This window comes from Phaenicophaeus curvirostris, chromosome 3 (genome assembly GCF_032191515.1).
Source record: "Phaenicophaeus curvirostris isolate KB17595 chromosome 3, BPBGC_Pcur_1.0, whole genome shotgun sequence".
NCBI classification, from domain to species: Eukaryota; Metazoa; Chordata; class Aves; order Cuculiformes; family Cuculidae; genus Phaenicophaeus; species Phaenicophaeus curvirostris.
This window is the reverse complement of record NC_091394.1, coordinates 85,031,003-85,052,419: the sequence shown is the minus strand read 5'-3', so window position 1 is coordinate 85,052,419 and position 21,417 is coordinate 85,031,003. Positions and strand designations below refer to the sequence as shown.

General features: G+C 39.2%; 1 protein-coding gene across 1 annotated transcript in view; it reads left to right on the top strand.

The window, feature by feature from the left end:
• Positions 1 to 21,417, top strand: part of ENPP2 (ectonucleotide pyrophosphatase/phosphodiesterase 2) — a 79,269-nt gene that overhangs the window by 26,058 nt on the left and 31,794 nt on the right. The window contains 8 exon segments of the mRNA XM_069854574.1: positions 326 to 451; positions 2,459 to 2,519; positions 3,756 to 3,853; positions 4,955 to 5,034; positions 6,261 to 6,380; positions 15,018 to 15,073; positions 17,577 to 17,642; positions 18,384 to 18,456. Of these exon segments, the coding sequence (XP_069710675.1) occupies positions 326 to 451; positions 2,459 to 2,519; positions 3,756 to 3,853; positions 4,955 to 5,034; positions 6,261 to 6,380; positions 15,018 to 15,073; positions 17,577 to 17,642; positions 18,384 to 18,456 (680 nt within the window).

Below are 21,417 nucleotides of genomic sequence, written 5' to 3'. Positions count from 1 at the left end.
TTACATTTATCTGTAAAGATACTTTCTAGTTTTCTCTTTTCCAAACTTTTTCTGGCATTCGGGTTGTACAAAGCCTGGTAAACAACACCCAAGAGCATGAGAAGCACTTGTCGGTGGGTGGAGGAGCCCTCCTCACTTGGCAGGAGACAGGAGCCTTCTTTATTTCTGGTTGACTTGTCTGCTTCAGAGGACTTGAAATCACTAAAATGTGGCTATAAACTTTTCATCCAACGGTAACGACCAGAGTGTTGTCATTATGGCTTGAGTGAGTACTTTTTGTTTAGATCATAATCTCTCATTCTTGCTTACTTTGTGAATATTTTAGCTCGGGGCTGGGAATGTACCAAAGATCGCTGTGGAGAAACCAGGAATGAGGACAATGCTTGTCACTGCTCTGAAGACTGCTTAAGTAGGGGAGATTGTTGTACTAATTACCAAGTCGTTTGCAAAGGTACGTCTTTGGGCTTTCTACATCTTATCTTTCCAAACTCGATAAAAAAGCAGCCCTGTGGGTAAAGAGTTTTCTTCTGGGAGTGCACACAGTCCTTAGTGTGTTTTAGGGAAGAGGAGGGAAGCATGGGGAGTTGCATTTACATTTTTTTTGGAAACTAGTAGAGGTGCCCAAATTCTTCTGATTTGTCTATGGTAGAAGGACACTGCCTTTGCCTGTAGAGATAATAGAAAAAAGTCATAGGTGGATGAACAGTTTCAAGCAAAACACAAAAGCATTGTCAGTACCACCGGGAAAGCATGGATGGTCTCAGAAGGAATTGAGCATTCCTAGATGCTATCCCTGTCTCAAAGTCCTCTACCCAACTCCACCACAAAAGCTTCTCAAACTACTTGGCCTAAAACTTGTAGGCTTTGTTTCTTGTGGGAAAGAAGTTGTGAGAATACAAGGGCTGTAATTTGCAGATGCCTGGCATGGGCTTCAGATGACCATGCCTTCAGATGACCTTGTAGATGCACCATGGCTGCAGTACAGCCTGCACTGGTTGGTTGGTGCAAGGGGCATGAAGGCTTAATTTTCATCTTCTAGCCGTCTTTTGGAGCATGTCCTGCCTTGTATAATGTGTCTCCCATCTGGAGCACGTCTTCTGATCCTTGGTAATGAGCTCTACATGTTCTCACTTTTGTATCTCAGCTAGTTTTAATTTTTTTCGTTCATTAACTTTACTAGTGGAAGGGTTAAAGTTTGAAATTTTATTCTTCCACACCATTTTGGCCACTTGTATAAGTTCAGAAAATTATAATAGTCCAGATCCATACACTGAAAATGGACTTTTCTTTATGTGAGTTTTGCTGTTAGAATCCACATGAAATATATATCTTCCAGCAAGTCCCCATAGATCACCTTCTTCCCCCTCCCAAAGAAGATCAAGGCTGAGACCACTTGAAAACTGCTATATATATGCAGTTTTCAATTCTTCCCTTTTTTTGTGAGCTCTCTCTTGAGTGGGTCAAGACAGAGAAATTTGCATGTCTCCAGCTTTAATATATGTAATCTTTGTTTAATTGGCTAATAACAAACTATGTCAATGACTCTGGCACTCTGACAGGAGTAAGCCTTATGTGAGAACAGTGTTTCCTCTTTATTCCTGCCTTGGCCTATCTGAGGATAGTGTGTTGAGTTTTTTTTACCTTGGAAATTGTCCCTCCATTTCCTGTCATGCTCAGTTGGAATTACTGCAGGACACATTTCCTGCAAATCTCTTCTATGGTGCTTTTTGTTTTGTTCATTTAATTGAACTGCAGTTCCTCTGAGTTCAGGAAGGGAGCCTCATTAGCTAATAATTTGTTTTTCTATTGACCTGTGAAAGTGCAAGTCATGAGCCACTCTATAGTCAGCATTCAGCAGTGAAAACCTTAAGAAAATAGTTGATTGCATAAAGTAATTTTAACTAATCTAGCTCTGAAAGAGTATTAATGCTTTTTTTAGCTATGTCTGAGTCTCACCTGATCCATGAGTCGATCAGCTCTAAACCACCTGGAAACTATTTAGGGTTGTTTTTCTTCCCTAGAATTATTTTTTTTTTTGGTGTCTTTAGCCAACTGAATCAGCTCATGGAGACATCAGAGCTGCTGGTGAGAAGGATGGGAATTTACAGCCAGAAGCAGCACTACCTGTTTTTGAAGGATTGAAAATAAAAAATTAAAGTAGTTGACCAGTGTGCCTAAAGCACTATCACTGTCTCCTGCGGTCAAAGAACACTTCTAACTCTAGTTTTAACAGCTACTCCTACAAGTGCCAGTTTGGATAATCTTATTTAATAGAGTATAACCAGATTATTTGTTCAGCTTTGTGAAAGAACCTGCTCATTATTCATGGGAAGTATGATGAGAAAATCCATTAACTGGAGCCAGACTTTAATATTTTTGATGTTTTGTGAAACTTGTAGCTCTGTCCACAGTTGTCTTTTTTGTTGTTGTTGAAACTCCAATGTGACTTTCCTGGTAGGAGAGACCCATTGGGTGGATGATGACTGTGAAGAGATAAAGGCTCCTGAATGTCCAGCTGGGTAAGTGTTTTGCATGCAAGTGCAAAGTCAAGTGGAGTAAAGGCCAATGGTCTCTGCCCTGGGCTTCCGAACGCTACATTTCTGCACTGGCCCTGCCATGCAGACTGAATGGCTGTGGATCACACGCTTTCCTGTGCTTTACCATTTGTACAATTAGGCTGATAATATTGTAATGCTTTTGCCTATGACCGGTAGGTTGAGTGGTGGTTTATGATATGTAGGCTTGATCTCTTGGTCTTTGGTCACTTGCTAATGGGTTTGCTTGCTTCACTTACAGGGAAGGTAACCATATTCCCCTAATGTCAGTGGAAAAGTCTAGTTTTTTTCCAATTTCAGTAAAATTCATGTTGAGCCAAGTGTGAACACAGTTCAAGCCTTTTTTATTTTTTTTAAATCTAATTATGTACTTTTAGTGTTATCTTACTAAATGAAAGGATTCCTATATTGCAATGGGATACCGACTTGTGTTAGTGAGGGATTTGTGCACAGAAATAACAGTGAGAAAGTAGGCGCTCCTGAAGCCTGTTGGCCCACTATTATCCTTACAGGTAAGAGTCTGCTCAACTGCTGTGCTGGGTTGCAGCTCAATCTGTGCTATTAGGACGACAGTTTGGAGAATTTAGGAGCCCCTGCTTGCTTCTCTTTGTGACAGTGAAGGCTATTTACCTCTGCAGAAGGTGACTAACATTAAAGGCTCGGGTGTGTCTGTCCAGGACACCTCTGTCTGCTCAGTGTCAACTCCTAGTAGCAATAGTAAATAAAATTGTAATGAAATAAGACGAAATATTGTCATCTTTATACTGAGGATGAGCTCTGCCTCGCAGAGCTCCCTCAAAATGTCACGTGGACTTTTGTTTGTGGAGAAGGCTAGCTATCATGAGACATGTGGTTTTTAACAACAGATTGTATGCTAGGGTGGGTACTCATGCATACTATTTTTTTTTCCCTCCTTTTATAAGCAGTTGCCTTTTTGGGCTACATGCTTTTAGCCACTCAGGGAAGGTGTCTTTTATGCTGGAGCTCAACTGTTTTACTGACTGAGCCAATGCTGGATCTTACCAAGTGTAAAGATTATCAGTTTGTGCTGATCTATTCAGTTAGTGAAAAAAATTACAGACATACAGCATTTGCATTAACTGTACTTTGTATTCCCTGGAGTCTCAGTGAGCAAGTGGAAAAAAAGAAACCCAAAATTTTTGAAATGCTGCGTAACACTCCTGCTGCTTTTGCTTTTAGTTTTGTTCGTCCTCCTTTGATCATCTTCTCTGTTGATGGTTTCCGTGCATCATATATGAAGAAAGGGAACAAGGTCATGCCCAATATTGAAAAGCTGAGTAAGTACATGTGTTTTATTACAATAAATGAAAGACCATCTCTTGCAGCCCAGTTGTTTTCATTGTTCATTGAGCAACAGAATTCAGCATGGAGCTGGTGGGTGGAAAGGCTGTGCCAAACACAGGCTTCCTTTGAGTGAAATATCTCACAACGATGAAGTTTGTTTTCTTTTTTTTGTTATGAAAGTGAAATGGCAAAAGTCCTCTTTGGTTTAGATGGTATCAGTGGGTGGCTTGAAAGCACCCTGTCTAAAGCAGTGCACAGCAATCAGAGTGAGGAGAGTGCTGCTGCTTCGAGAAGTGCTGCTCAGAACTGGTGACCTTCATATGGTTTTGTCAGCAAACAAATGCATCTTTAGTACATGATATGTATTATGCAACCTTATAGACTAGTAAGGAGCTGCCAACAAAATTTTCCACATGCAGAAATGTTAAAGATACGGGTAAGTGGGTGCAGGAGCTGTGGTGAGTGTGTGGTGACTGGCTGGGGACATGCCCCAACCACAAGCAGCCCTGCACTTGCCTGGGGACAACGGGCACCCACCTGGCTTTGTGGAGTACTGGATGTAGTGTATGCTTGAGCTTCTAAGTGCAGCATGGTATTTTGTGTGTGTACCCATATCTTTGAAAGGTGGGGTTTGTTCGTTCTGTTCCCACCCCTGTGTTTGTGCTGGCTATCATATTTGTGTAGCCATTTGGAGAGCTGTGGCCAAAGCCCATTGTGAAACTGCAGCTTTAGTATATTTGTCGCTTAAAATCAGCCTGCATTTTTTCATGTTGTTTTAATTAGCAAGACACTTAAAGGACCCTGGAAGGAAGCTAGCTCAGATAAGAAAATAGTCTGTGGAAGTTTTGCTGGTTCTGTAGTCCTTTGGCTGCATTATTTCAGGTGTTTATTGTGAAGTACAGAGTGTGAGTGAGTGGATTTACTACAGTCTCACAGGAACACCTGCCAATGTTAAGCAGCAATATGTTCATTTAAATCAGTTACAATTTAACCAATCTCTGCAGCATTTTGAGTCACAGCAAATGACTCTGTTTTTGTTTTCTAGGTCTGAGTGCTTCACTTGCTAATGTTTGCTTTCCCTATTGATTTTTCAGGATCTTGTGGAACACATTCTCCTTACATGAGACCTGTCTACCCTACAAAAACCTTCCCCAACTTGTACACCCTTGCTACTGTAAGTCCCTGGGAAGGAATTTTTGATGATAAAATGTTCCATTGCAGTACAAACATGGCCCAAGGGAAGACTTTTTTTAAAAAATAAAACTGCTTTGCTGTCTTTCTTTTTGGCCTTCGGTTATGTTAAGTATTTCCTTCAGTAATTTGAAGTTATGAGATAAAGCTTGTCTCACCATTATACACCGTGTTTCAGCTTTCCTGTGCTGCCTTATGCCTGCTTTTACAGTTATTTGTACTGCTGTGTAATTGCAGGTCACACTTTCTTTGGGGGGGGTGAGCTGGGGGCAGGGAACCACCCTTGAAATCCTACCCAGAATACAACCAGCAGTTGTTCCTTAGTGGGGACAGCTGAAGTCAGTGGGGATGACTTAGCAGCTGACTTAAAATTTACAGTTGCTGAGTGTGTCTGGATGCTGCATTGGCCCTGTGGTAAATTGAACCATCCCTTTGGCACTCTGGTGGCATGGCTGGCGGCCAGGCTGTCCCCACCCTGGGCTGCAAATGCTCTTGCCTGACGGTGACAGTGCTCCCAAAGCTGGGCTAAGGGACTTCCTGACCTGCAGCTACATTTTTTCCCCCTTCCTTTCTTTTCCTGCAGTGTCTGCACAAATGTTAAATGGCAAGAGAAAGGAGGGGATGGACACATGAATAGCTGGGGATGGGAGAGAGTCAAGAGAAAGGGAAAAGAGCAGAAACTTCCTCCTTTGCCTTTACTGCTGGACAAATTGTGATATAAGGCTGTGGCTTTGGGTGATTTGCCTTGTTGGTGTTTTTTTTTTGGAAGTAACTCTTATCTCACAGAGGCTCTGGTGAAGATAAAACATTGTAAAATGGGAATGCTGAGTGTTACTCTTGCAACCAGAGAATGAATTACTGTTTCCAGAAAGGGTATTCATGAAGGGGAACTGAAAGTTCCAATTAATCTCTTTTCATAAGTTTTTGCTTAATTTAGATGGCCTCAAACTAACTTCTAACAAGTGTGAAAATACTTCAAAGTATCAAGTAACAGGCATTTTTGTGCTTTTTATCACAATTCAACCATCTTCTACTGCTTTCATTACTATAGCCAGTTTTAAATGTGCTTATCTTAAAGTTACAACCTTTTCTGATGTGCAGTTACAAAGGTACCTATTTTAAAATAACTTAATGGTATTTGCAGATAGCCATGAAGAACTGGATTTGTGTGCATTAGGGTTTTACTAATTAATCTACTTCTTCACAAAGGGACTCTATCCTGAATCACATGGAATCGTTGGCAATTTGATGTATGACCCAGTGTTTGATGCCAGCTTCAGTCTTCGAGGGCGAGAGAAATTCAATCACAGATGGTGGGGAGGTCAACCAGTAAGTCTCAGATTCCCTCATCTCCTCCCTCTCCCCCCTCCCTTTGTGCTGTGGAACATAGCCAATAATAATAATTAAAAAAATACATCTGTGAACAATTTATACGTAACCTTTCTCCCCCGTCCCCCCTGTCTGGCCCTGTGTCTATCAAATTAATGTAGCCTTTTGAGTTGGCTTTTGCTTTTCAGAATAATAAAGCCATTGATTATGGAAAGGTGCTTGCATTGATAAGTATAAATTAGATGTGGCTAGGAAAAAACCCTCACTTAGGCAGCAGTTTAACATGAATTACTATATTTTCATCACTGTGGCATAATGTTTCCTTTTCATTATGGGTTTCTCAGGTTTTCATCCTAGTAATGTTCTTGTGGCAGTTTTAGTATTAATGTTCTGTCAGAGTAGCATAGCACAACTTCATAATTATTATTTGTTAAGTGCACAAGCGATCACTGTTACCTGACTTGCTGCTGGGGCTGTAGAAGTTTGTGAGTTAATTTCTGCCTTGAGCCCTGCAGCAGTAGCTGAACTAGGTCCTCTCTCTTAGATTAGTGCTGGACTTAGTGGTTTCTCTATGTCTGAATCCTTATTCTGGGCAAGGAGGTAGCCTCCTTTGAAGGATTCTGTTACTGAAGCTAAATAAGGTCCCTTGCTTCTGCTGCACTTTTCCCTACTGTTGCATGCGATGGTGGCTTCTTTTACCAGCAAAAGTGGGTGTAAATTAAACTAAGATTTTTTTTTACATACAAGCAGCCAAGGTGTATGCACATTTCATTGCACTGATTGCTTAGGGAACTCTAGTTTAGAAGTCTCCTGACCATTGCTGTTTGCTAAAGTGGTAAGTGACCTCCCTCAAATCTCTTAAGACACAAATATCCCAAGAGACTAAAGGAAGATACTCAGATGGTTCTAGGCTTAGCAAGCATGTGTTACTTGTCTGCATGTGGTTCTAGTTTGCAACAAGTGCAAGACAAGATAATTTAGAGCTGCAGGCAGATGTGTGATGGGCAGATGTGTCTTGCTGTAGCTGAGCCAGAATGAGGTATTTGTGCTCTTGTAAAATATGTCAGCATAACAGTATGTGTAGTCACTCTCTTGCCTAGCCATGACCTGGGTTAGCTTTTAGAATGGATTGTGTGGAGAGGAAGGGGTGAGGCACTTGCCTAGCTGTTATCCTTATAGATGTGAGCAAAGAGGCAGGGTGAAAACCAGGAGCAGCCAAAGGGGGTGTCAGTGGGTAACCTCTTCCATCTCCGCTTCTGTTAGAGGCACACAGCTAACAAGACTTGCTCGCTACAGTCTGGCATTGAGCTCACAGACAATATTGTGGCTCAGCTGCTGTGTGAAAACTTGCTAATCAGATGTAATTTAAGTCTGCATTGCAAATTTAATTGTGCATCTTATCTTAATCACAATTAAGAACAAGTTATTGTGGAACTGACTACTGGGGATTGTACAAATGTGTCTATTTTTATAAGCTAGGATATTTTTAAAGTACGATATAAGTCTATAAATACTTCATCACCTGCTGTGTTGAGTGGAGAGTATTGGTAATCCCCACCCATTCATTAGAAACACTTAAGCTGCTCCAGAGAATAAAATTTTTTCTGGATTGTAAACAAGAGTCATGAAAAATGTCAGCTGAGAAGAGTTCAAGAAAGTTACGTAACAGTGGATGACCATACGCTAGATTAAATCCTCAGATGGGGCGATTGTTGTATACACAAGTAGGGATGATAAAATAAACCAGCTGATCCAAAGAAGTGTTAAAAAGGAAAAACACACAAATAATGTAATAAACTGGAAACATCTTTGTAGAACTGGAAACAAATGCATAGAGGAAGGGCTGTAATTAAGTCCCCACACACTTAATATGAGGAAAACCTGTACGTTTGGCATACCTCATATGGTGGCCATAGTAGTTGGGCAAGGAAGTTGTAGATCTCTTGCTGAAATAGATAAATTACGCTCCTTGCAAGTGAAAGAACTGCACATTTGATGAGAGAATTGCAGAGAGAAAAGTGATCACTGTTTATGTATGGATTAGATATGATCCCTAACTCCTTTTAATAATTTTCTCTAAATAAAACATTGACACAAACTGCCAAAAATAGCTGGGTATTGAAAGACAAGACAGTAGAATTAAGAGGGAAGGAAGTGAAGCCTGGTCTACATATCACAAAATTCTTGTCTGTCATATCACAAATTCATCTGATTCTGTTTAGGCCTTAGGTCTCAAAGTGGAGTACTCAAACAGCTTCAGAGGGGTACTTGGCTTGCACAGAATTGGTATTTATCACGCTCCTGCCTGTGAAGGCAGAAAAGATGTCCAGGGCCACCAGTCCTATATTATGGCTAAAAGTGCCTAGAAAATTATTAATGTTAATAATTTCTGAAATGCTTTCTTGCTCCTGGAAAATGGTTTTGTTAAAATGTGGGGGGTTGATGTGTTTTGTGTTTTGGTTTTTTTAATTACTTGTTCTAATGCTTGGCATTTTGCTAGGAAGCAGCCAGATTACCATGGATGTCGGTGGGATTTAGCAGATGAGTAGCTGAATGTTCCTACACTAGGAGTTAAGAGAAATTAATTTTAAAAGCATTAGGAAAAGGAGAAGGGGGGGGTGGGGGGAGGGAGGAGAGAAGGTAGCTTGGAAGTGTTTTGAGGTGCTTTAGTTGTTTGTGGGACTTCCTGAAAGCCAGTCTTCTGATTTAGTATATAACTTTGATTTATTATATAGGCTTAAAACTGCCTTGTTTTCAAAACAAAAGTATTTGATACAAAACAGCTGCAAAACCACTCCTCTTAATACTACAGCATCTCACAGAAATGGTGAGTGTCAGGGCTCATGCTCTCAAGGGGGAAACTAAGATTGCTGCTCATTTTTCATGTCACTGAGATTCTATTTTCATCCTGAGTAATTTAAAGCACTAAATTGGGTTCCAGCTGCCTTTGGCTTCTGTTAAACAGTAGTTTTCCATGCCTTGATTTGATGTAGCGAGCTTAAGCTTACGCTACAAACAATGCAAACTTTTTCAGTAATTTTCATGATCCTTAGAAATAATCCATTGGCTTCTTGAAATCAGAGAGTGACAGATATGAAACTGACACTCTGTGGTTAATGGGAACACAAAGGCTCCCGCAGCTTGGATCTGAGTTTGCCTCCAAAGCCTCTCTCTTCAGAAATATCTTAGTTATGAAAGTATTGAAGGTTGTTTAGGACACCTTGTATGAAGCTTTAGTTTCACTATTAACCTTTTAAAGAGCATACAGCCCCCAAAAAGGGCTCAGCTTGAGGTGCTGAGGTACTCCTTAAAAAGGGTCATGATGTGATGTTCGTAGATAAGCAGCAGCATGTCATGAAGCTGTTTTTACAATCTGCAAGGTATGCCTGTGGACACTAACACATCTGAACTGATATTAAAATTTCACGTTCTATATCACTGTTTGGGATAAAACCATTTTTCTCTCCTGTTTGTTGGAATTTTGTTTGTTTTGACTGTTCACCGGCTACGGAAAGAACCTTTGTTTTCTTGCATAGTCAGCCTGAGCATTGGCAGGGTAGTTACATCTGAGGAGCTCAGGCTCTGCAGAAAGCTGCCACCTGCCTTTTAGTCCTGAACACAGTTTCCAATCACTTTCTTGATTGGTGGGGGAAGCAGGAGGCAGATCTGTAATTGTCTCTGTATAGGTTGTTTTTTTTGTTTTGTTTTTTTTTTGTCTAGCTTGAGCCATGAACAAGCAACAGGGCTCTTTAAAGCTGTCTCGTTATTTAGTAAGCGTCTTGTACCCAAATCTTCTGTCTGGGCAAGAAGGCAATGATCACTTGTCAATACTGAGAGATCATTTGTGTCCTGCTAAAGAGTAAGGAGTGTAGAAGTGGCTCCTCTGCATTTGATCTTGTTAGCGGGACATGCTAACAGGGGTTACAGGAGTGTAACATTTGGCACCACCCTGGTATTAGTTCTACATATTTGCACTGATCTTGGATGTGTTTCTTCACCTTGGAAATGCTGTGATTTCCCCCTTCCCACCTTTGTCTGGATGTGGAAGATAATTTCCGTTTGTGCATTACCAACTCTCTGCCACAGTGAGTGCATGTGCTTCCTCTGCTCCTGAAGTGAAATTCCTTCCCTGGCCAGCAAGCGGGAGGCATGTTTGTACAACTTGGCCCCAGAGCCAGACTTCAGAGCTGTCCCTCCTATCAGCCCTGACCTGAGATGTGCCACTGCCAGTCCTTTCATAATGCGTCAAACATGGGGTAGCCTTTGCGAAGTTATGGGCTCTTATTCATTCACAGAAGTTTAGAAGTAGAGAGATACCTCACTTTCTGTGCAGGTTTTCAAAGAATTCAACAGCCATTTTGAATAACTCTCTGTTATCTGCACAAAGGTGTATAGCAGTCAGAAGAAGGGAGAACTTGGGACTTACATATTCCATGTGGCATTGCCACTTAAGCTATCACTAGCCTGTCTATTTTTATCCATAAATGAAGGTGAAGAATTGAGTCATTCAACACAGAGTATATAAAAATGATAGCATTTTAACTTACATGATATGTTTTATATAGGTCTAGAAAAGTATGTATGTTATCCTAGGGATATTTGTCAGTGTACTAGGGTTGAATACGTGGGTCCATAATTTAACAGGCTTTTCTATATTGTGAAAGTCAGATATTGTCTAATTTCTGTGGCATGGTATGAAGACAGAGTAGTTAATCTTTGATTTTTTTTAGTATTTATTCAGAAATATGGGCTCTATATATCTTGTTATATAATAAAGTTTGTTACATACACAAACCAGGAAGGCACATCTGACGTAGTTAAAGGGCTCACTATAAAATTCTAACATATTAACAGTTAAAGCCAATGTATTTACATATGGCAAATAAATTACATAATCTCACAAATGATACTGACCTTGCAACACCTAACACAGCAAACTTTATGGTAAGTGACCTGAACAGATGTGACTAGCCCTAGAGTGCATATGATGCGTTGCATTTACATGCCTAGTACTGGAACATCTAGGATTAATTGACTTCAGGACTGGGCCTCTAACCAACAGAGAGGGAACGGAACAATAACACTTACTCCCTTCTTAATTTCCTTTGTCTTGGATGAACAAGTTTCAGAAGGCATCAGCTAACTTTTTTATTCTGTCTTAAAGTGAGTGACAGTGTAGACTTAGGTTAGTCTGCAAGAAGCCCAACTTATAGTCTGTCTTGAAAGGCAATGAATTGGAAATTTGAAGACAGTGAGAGATGTTCACTGGGGCTAAGCTGCAGTGACAATTTGCCATGCTTTTCTGCTAGAGTTACTATCCTGTAGCTGTGAGTAGTAAGGTAACGTACATACTCCTATCAGTTGCACCAGTCTATTGTCTAATTTTGCCTAGCTAGTAAAGAGTCTGGCTAACCAAGGGTGCTTCTAGTAGAGATTGCTACTTCTAGATTAATCAGCAGTAAATGTCACAACTCTAAAACAGACTAGATGTTTGATTTAAAGGTTATGCAATGCAGGTAATTATTCCACCTAGATGATTGCTGCTTCTCTGCGTGCTTAAAGATGTGTTTGTGAATGTATTGTTATGAGTAGCAGCATTAGGTATGATGTTGAACAGTGTTGAATTGTCTCATTTTGTTTTTAAATAAACCAAAGCCTTTTATTGGTCTGGATGCCTTTGGACTTCAATCCCCTTACTGTTCACTTAGGAGTGCACAAATAGGAGTGGTTTCCACTTACTTGCATTACTCCTGGTTCAGAAGGGTGTTCATGCTGTTTTCACGTGGTACTCATGAAGCACACTATGCTTGACAGGAATGAAAAAATGGCTTTCTTTAAGGCATGCTGGGTACTTTGGCAATGTATGTAGGACCTAATTATTCATCTGTCAAGATAACTACTGTTTTGTTTGCTTGGCCTTTTGGCACGTGCTTAAAACAACTGCCTTAAATAGACTGGGTCATGGGTGATTTCAGCAGTGCTAACAGTCAGGAGCAGCACCTGGTGGTTTCAGTTGTTGAGGGTGGAACTTCACTGGGCTGATTTGACCAACCAGGCTGGCTAGACCACTTGGATCTGTGCAGGCCAAAGCACTAGAAAGTCAAACTAGAGTTAACAGATGTTAAAATCCAAATACTGAATTCCCTGGACTTAGTGTGTTGGTACCTTCCCAAAGATATCTGCAGAATTATTTAAACTTCTCAGGAACACAAACAGTTTCACAGAAAAGTAAATCTGCTGCAGCTCTGTAGGGACAATGGTTTTCCAAGTACAGCAAGACTAAAGGGCATAACAGCAGTGGATCTGACACTCCTCGTGCTTAATTTGTATTTGGCCTCTTTTCTTTCTATGCCATTATGGGGTTCTGCTCCAGGAATAAATCTGTAATGCACAGGAAAACGTAATTGCTTTACATGTGAGCCCTTTTTTACTTGAGAAGCCCCAGGGAGCCACCGATAAAGATATAGAGAGTAGCTCCTGCCTTAGTTAGGCACAGGGTCCAGGCATAAGTTCTATACCCTGTGCTGGTTTATATGACACAAATGAGCTTGTGGATGCATCCTTGCATTGTGGTCACCTCTCTGACTGCATATAGTGACTCAGTGACATGATCAGTGGGTTCCAGGCACAATTTGTCATATCTCCTGTTCACCTGCATCCTTCTGCCCATCCTGTCAGGTCTAGTGTTCTGTGAGCATTTGAAAACAATATTCCTGTTATTCAGCAATTCAAAACCAAATTCCAATATAAATTCAAAGCAATGGGTTTTTTTAGGTGGGGGGAGTTACTTTGTGGTCATTGTCACCATGCAAACCCCAGTGCTGGTGGAAGGCTAGATCTACAGAGGCTGGGGGAGATAGCTGGGAGGCTCCCCATTTGATGGCATTTTGAGCATAGATTAATATGGGCCAACTTTGAAATCAGACTCTTGATTTTCACCTGAAAACAGAGAAATGTGGGCTGCAAATCTGTGGCCATTCTGTTCCTGTTCTTGTTGCACTTACTTAGTAAAACACCATTTCTAGAGTTGTCATGGATGTATTCTTTCCTGGAAAAAGAGGACATGTTACCAAAAAAATAGAAAACATTTTAAAAAAATGTTCTTTTATAGCTGTTATTTTAATTTGACTGGATTGAGTCCAGTAAGATTTGGAGGAGTAGAAGATGAGAGATAAGGTAGGGATTGTGTCCAGGACACTGCAAAGGCAAAGATGACAAATTTTCCCATAAGGAATGACAATATCCACATTTAATTGCAGTTGCCTTAGTGTGCAAATGATCTTCAGTCAGACTGCCAAATTAATTTCAATTAAGACTGATGCATGAATATTTCAGGCGTGACATTTGAATAATGCGTGACTAGATGACAGTTTATTAGTGCCTGTTTGAGCAATGTAGGGGGGCATTGAATGTATTTTCAAAAAGTTGATTTAAAGTAAAGCAAAAATTTTGCAATTATTAAGTAAGGGAACTATGTTTTGGCTTAACTGCTAAATAATGGGAAGAAATAATCCAGTTGTGTGCATAATGCTGGCCTTTAGGGTATTGCCACTTTTGAAATGAGTTTTGAGATAATTTGTATAGCTCCTTGCAATAGCAATTTAGTTCTGTAGTGCCACAAACATGTATCGTTTGTTTTCCTTGATACTTTCCTTGATTGTTGGACCTTTCTGATGTTTGGTCATTCTCTTTACCCTGCCTTGTATAGATATTCATAGAATAGAAAAGAGAAAGAGGGTGAAGGAAGAGAGAGAAATGCCGTGAGGATAACCAGGGGTATTATATGGCCTTTGTTAGAGGAAGATCAAATAAACCAAGACTACTCTTGCTCAAAAAGGAATAAATAGAGGGGAATATCATGAATGTTGTATGTAAGTGGAAAGAGCAGGAATTGATTACCTGTTTTCAAAGTATAAGAACAGTACCGTAAACTCAGTGAAACTGGCAGGTTTAAACCAAACAAAAATAAAAGTACACTCATGCAATGTGCAACTACATTATAGCACTTTCTACTACAAACTGAAATATATGGGCTTTGAAGGCTGAAGAAAAGATATGAAAAATTCATGGAGATTGTTTCCATCATTTCCATCAATCACCACTTTGGGTGAGCTCTAAATGTTCTTAAACAGTTATGGAGGAAAGCGTCCCTCCTTGCTTGCTTTCTTTATACTCCTGCTCATTCATCTGCACCCTTTTTTGAGTATTCTTTTCTAACGCATCCTCTGTTGATGGCTACTGATAGTAGAATATAGGAAAAGAGGGACATGTATGCAAACACTGAGTACTAAGCAGTGTTCTTTCCTAACTGAGTATCCTCCAAAATGTGAACACTAAAAGATTCAGGTGAGTAATGGCTATTAATAGAAAACTACATGGAATATTGGAGAAATTCCTGGCTGTGAATCTTAACGCGTTGCATTAAAAGCAACACAGAGATTTAGGGGTGAAAGTCTACTGTATGGAATTTGCATATGTTTGTCACTCTATGTGTTTGAATTAGGGACACAGGCTGAAAACTGCAATTTTCACTTCTATGCTCGGGGTTGAAGAATGTCTTGAAAACATTTTCTTTTGATTTCAGAGGGCCATTAAAGATCTGAACACAGTCTAATCCTCTTATATTTTCCTCATTAGATTTGGATTACTGCAGCCAAGCAAGGAGTGAAAGCTGGCACGTTCTTCTGGTCTGTGTAAGTGCCCTCTGTTTTCCTGGAGATTTTTAACCAATAATTTAGAATTAATTTGATGCAGGTGTTTATTAGTTGTTTTCCTTACTCTAAGCATTCGGTAGCTTGGAGACGGTACTTGTAACCCTCCCTTGTTTCATTCACGCAATGTTTCTGATAACCAAAGCTGATGCTACAGTTTCTGCTTTTAAGTTCATATACTGATTTTTAGCAGTTGTCTGAAGAAAGACACGTAACTATGTGAAAAACCTACTTTCCTTCATTTCATAGTGTGTTGTTTTGCCTCCTCCTCATTGCTAGCCATGTTTCCTGGTCCTCTGAGTGTTTGTGGAAGACTCTTTTTTTTGTCCTCTATGTCATCTAACATCAACAACCTAATTGACTCAAAACCCTGACTCGTTAGTTTTACAATCCAATCTAGCCTTTGAACAAGATATTTGGTTTCCCTTTCCTAAAAGACAGCCTTGACGATCTTTGCTCTTTATTCTTTTGTTTGATGGTTCCAAATAATTTTTCCTTTTCCCAAATAAGTCTTATCTTCCCAACTGAAAATGAATGAATTTTGATAATTTCTGGGGAATTCATGTGGATCAATGTGTCTATTTCATTTTAATGGCAGGATTGCAGGAGCAAAGAAAATAGGAACACTCTCAAGGTTGAAGTACTAAAGGGGTTTGCCTATTTTTTGTGATTCCATTAAGAATAATACTCCTTGCTACTCTAAATATCATATAGCAGCTACTCTAAATATCATATAGCATATGATAATAAATAATAAAATGTATAATGTACAAAACTGGTGATAGGTTTAGGCTTGCAAGGTAGTTGTCTGACAGAGCTCCTATATGGTGCTCTACAAAACAAAGAAATCAATGCGATTCCTAAGCTTGCTAACACATAGTTACCAAAAACACCCAGACCAATGCATACTTGGGGATATAAAATGTTATGGGAGGTAACCAAGGATATGCCATATTACTGACAACTGTAAGGGGGTGAGACAGCCACTTAATGTATGAATAAATTTATATGTCTTTAAACTGTGTTATTTAATTTGGGACACAATGGTTTTTGGGAGAATTTTCAGACAAGCGTTTTTAAGAAGTGTTAAAAAGATCTTGGTCACAAATGGCTTAATTGAAAGAAAGTTTTTTCTCATTTTGCACAATTAATAAAAAAATTAAAACTGGACAATACCCAAGATTGTTATTCCACTTCATGATATTGCCTTGTTTGAAAAATTTAGCATAAATTCTCTTTTTTATGGTTTTTTTTCAACCAAAAGCTTCCTGTGTAATTGCAGACTAAGGGCCATTGTTCTATAAGATATTGAAAACTGACTTATTTCAAAATGGTTGTTGGGATCTCTTTCTCTGTCAGATGTTTCCAAAGAGTGCTAAATTCAACTCAGCATGGTGAATCCAAGATTGTTGTATTTGATTTCTGCCTTGGGATTCCATTATTTATTTAATGGAATCTGGAGTGATTATGCTATTGTATTAAAATAACTGCGTGGTCACTGACCTGCAGAGCTTTCCTAAGATGAGCTCTCTGGAACTTTAAAAGCTTTTTATAAAGTTAGTCATTCTTCTGGCATGAACTTGGCCTCAGCGGCCAAGTCAGAAGTCTCAAGATACAAACACTGAAACAGGATGAGTCCGCTCTGCAGAGTGAAAAGTCATGGAAGTCGCCATGCTGATACCCTGGTGCTTTGATTTACACCAGCCTAGCCCTCAGTTTGGTTACTATTAAGTCTTCAGGACTACTAGAGCAGAGTGGTTGTTTAAACCTGTACTGATGTGAGCAATATAATGTTTTTTACTCATACCAGGTATCCAATTGCATCACCATTGCGCATAAAAAAGGGTTCTTGGGGGTTAAAGCTACCAGAATGGATCTTTATTCATTTCTGTTTAAAACAGTTAGATTTACTGCCTCAGGTGCTGAATAAAGATATAACCTTTTAATAATCTTTCATTTGGAGTATGTGGGCATGTAGGAGATCTGAAGCAATTCTGTTTGCAAAATAAGAACCAGTATCAAGCAGGAAAGAAGACACAGCATATTAAAAACAAATGATGATATTATGAGGGGATATCTTATCTCCCTCACCACCGAGCTTAAAGGAGGTGGTGGTCTCTTCTCACAAGTGATAAGGCAAGAGGAAATGGCCTCAGGTTGTGCAAGGGGAGGTTTAGATTGAATATTAGGAAATATTTGTTCACCAAAAGGGTTGTCAGGCATTGAGGCAGGCTGCCCAGGTAAGTAGTTGAGTCACCCTCCCTGAAGGTGTTTAAGAGATGTGTAGATGTGGTGCTTAGGGACATTATTTAGTGGTGGACTTGGCAGTGTTAGATTTACAGTTGGACTTGATCTTAAAGGTCTTCTCCAACATAAATGATTCTATGATGGATTTTAATCACGTTAGAATCAGTTCTTAGCAAGGTTGCACTGATGCTTTCTGTATTCTGTGATAACAAGGTATGTTTTTCTATTTGTGGTTCAGCGTCATCCCCCATGAACGCAGAATATTAACAATACTGCAGTGGCTCACCCTTCCAGACAATGAAAGGTAATTCTGTTATTGTCATCTGCTGTTGAATAACTGCTAGCTTGTCTTCTCCCTAAAAGTAGCTGCAGGAATAAAGAAATCTAATTGTAAAAATAATTTTTGTTGGTTACATGCTATCACCGTTTTAAGGATTCTTTGGGGTTTGTGTGGGTTTGGGTTTTTTTTTGTTTGTTTTAGTTTGGTTTTTTTTACGTCCTCTTTTAGCCATCAGCATTTTGATTCTTCTCAATACATATATGGTATGAATTTATTTCTTATCAAGAAGTATTTTGTTACATGGATTAACTTGGATTGTTCTTAATCCTGCTGAGTCTGATGTGATTTAAAACCTTACAGGCAATGGCAGTTGCAGAACTGGACCCTGAGGACTGGGAAAATGTTAAGATTTTAATTAGGAGTATTTTTTAGTACACAAGTTCCCACATGCTGCTGGCTGCAAAGCTCAGGCGAACTGCTTTGTGATCTCTCTTACAAGACTTAGAAAGAGCATGTGTCCTCAGATGGTACCCCATGTGCCTCCCTGCATGTGTTCTTGGATTTAATAAAACCATAGAACAACTAATTGCTTAATCATACCATGGAAACTGAGACACATATGACATGTGACTGAGAAACAATTCTTTTTCCATAAAGTCAACTCTCACTGGAAGGTTGGCTTGATTTTATTTGACCTAACAGGTCTAGCGTTTTTTGTTGTTGAAGGAAAGCTATCCTGAACAAGACTTTCTTTCTTTCTTTCAGGCCTTACGTTTATGCTTTTTACTCTGAGCAACCAGATGCTGCTGGCCACAGATATGGTCCTTTCAACTCAGAGGTTAGTACAGATTTCCCTCTGCAGAAAGAGAATGTGTATCAAATAAATTTTTTTATAACTACTGCTGCTCAGGCGTAACTTTTTTTAGCAACTTTTTTCCCCATTTCTGCAGTATGCTTCTCCTCTGCCAGAGAAAGCAAAGTTATTGTCTGACGGATTTATTGTATGATATTCACTTCTGAGAGAGGGAACTGCCTGTGTCTTTCAGGAAGATATTTCTCTGTGTGATATGATAATGCAAATGGAAAGATTTATTTGGCACAGACAGAAGTATATTGGGGTGCAACAGCATAGTTTAACTTTTCTCTAAAAATTTATCCTTCTTAAAAGTAATAAAAATATAATGCAAAAAAATATTTAGGAAAAATGCAGGCTAGAAAAAGCTTTCCTTAAAACTGACAGCCTACAGTAGCCAAAGTAATAATTCCATCCTGTCATAAACTGTAAAAAGCTGCTATTTCCAGTTTCATATAGGCTTTACAGGGGTTCAGAAAGCTCTGCCAGCACTGTTCCCTCAGGACCAGACTGTTGAGTTTGGAAAAAATTTTGAAGCACCATGAAGTATTTTAGTGAAAAATTAGTTGCAAAACACAACAGTGGTTTAACCCCTTGTTTGAGCTTTGAGTAGCTGTCTGGGCCTGATGAATACTGCTTCTCTGTCAACACTGTCCAGGTGATGAGGGCTTAATGACTATGAACTTGTCTGGGATTTGTGCGGAGGGAAAATAAATTTTGCACCCGAATATGCTACTACTTTTGAGTGGCTGGAATCTGGCATCTTTGATGACATCTGGCAAAGGTTGCCTAGATTCAGTTCACATGTGTGATTGCATATTGCCATCACAAGACTTTAGGAGTTTTTAGACATGCTTTCTAAAGGGGAAAAAAAATGTGTTTTGAAATCTGCAAAATAGAGGAATGTATCAGATACCTATCCTTTGGAAGGTAATACAAAACTCTCTGGGCATCCAAGTACCCAGCAGTAGTTTCTTACTTGTGTAGTGTACATCTAATAGCTGTTCCATACTGGAGAAGAGAGCAAAGAGAAGCATCAGTACAGGTTTTTTTAATATATTTTAATTATTTGAACTGTTCAAGCATGTTTGTAGTGGGTATGAAATTGCTGTGAGTGACATCACTGTTGGGGTAGTTTGAGCCATGGTCCCAGAGCCTTGAGTGTGTGGAATTATTCAAAACGAGCACTGACACACCATGCTAGATAGGAAGTAGTAGTCCATTTTCTGGATAAGTAGGGGTTAAAATCTGCCGACACTCTTGCTAAATTGACAGGCATTAATATGTCTCAATGTTTTCATTTGGCTCAGAACCGGAGAGATGTCCAACTCCGTCAAGCAAGGTATCAGTAATGGAAGCTCTCTCATTCAAAAACATGTTACTCAACAATACTTTATAATTACTCTTCCTGAAGTGTTACAAGTATAATGTGTTGCTTATGACTGACCACTCCAATTTTATTTATCTGTAGACAACTGATTCCTTCTGAACAGAATTGTGGGGCTCTTTCCATGGACTCAAAAGAGACTATGAAGATGATGATATTATATTTGTTCTTTAGATTGTAGTCTTTAACAAGCCGTTTTAGCATCCAATGTGGGAATCTAGTTTCAGGTTAATTATCAGTGCCTGAAAAGTGAAGGCTAATTGTATCATTGTAGGACAAGTCATTATAAAAGCAAAAAAAACCCCCAAAGATCCTTATTGTTTGGAGGTTCTTCTGGATGGTTACCTGAAAGTTGACATATAATTGCAAGGCAAAGCTTTGAGTCTTAAAAAGTATTAATAAATAGCCTTTGAAAGCTTTGCAAGTAAATTAATTTATGCCATTTTTGTTAAACACAAGAATACCGTGAAATAGATTTTTAGTAAATAGAGAACAGACAAATTAGCAGATGAGCAAGTACGGGTTTGCAGTTCAAACAGTGGCCATTTGTGAATGGAAATTTAAATAAATTAATACAGCTGTGTAATTATACAGATGCTGAGATTTGCTAGGGGTCAGGTTTCAGGATAGAAAAGCTAGGAAGTATTTTAAGTGGTTTCTCTTGACATTGTTTTCAATGTAATTTTTAAGAGCTATGAAATTTAAATAAATCAGCTGGGAAGAGAGCCCTCAAAGGCATCCCTTTCAGCTGCTTCCTTGATATGAATAGCACAACCTCCTTCTGAAATCATTCTTTTCTTGCATACAGTGGCAGCATCTAGGCAGCTGGAGTAGTACTGACCACTTTATTTTTTTTTCATGCAAAGGCAGATCAGCCAAACAGTAATGTCTGAAAACAAGCTCTTAACATTTTTTGCATTATGTTTAAGGTGGGCTTCTTATTTCTTCTTTTGAAGAGTGAAGATATCATGCTGAGTTTTTCTTACTGCATTTAGTAGCTTGAGAAATAGTTTTGTACCTTAAAAATCTCCAAATCTTGCAGATGTCTAGTACAGTAAAGTGAATGTTTACTAGAGCTTATTATGCCAAATAATGTTCTAAATGTATAATCTTAAAGGTCTAATGTGGCATCTATAACTGATCTTTTTCAGCTTCCAGACTTCAGCATATAGCACTTTGAGCTTCACAGGCTATGCAACCTGCGTGCTGCTGAGTTAGAAATAAAGTGACTTAGATGTGCTTAAATTTTATCAGTGAATTGCCAGTGTTGTTGATTTAAATGGAATATGGATTATGACCAGTGTCCACTAGAGTAACTTTGTGTGTCCTCAATATTATGAACTTCAGTTTAAGTGAGTTAGTTGTTCAGATTTTGGTTTTGTTTTATTTTTCTTTTTTGGGGGGTCATGAATAAACTTCAGAAGTATTTCAGTGGGTTCCATTATGCTTCCAGGAGTACTTATGGGAGTTATCAAATATGTGCTTGCTTTTGATTTACTTCTGCTTTTTTTTTTTTCTTTCCCTCTGTGCTTCGGCAGTTGAACTCTGGTAGGTTGGTC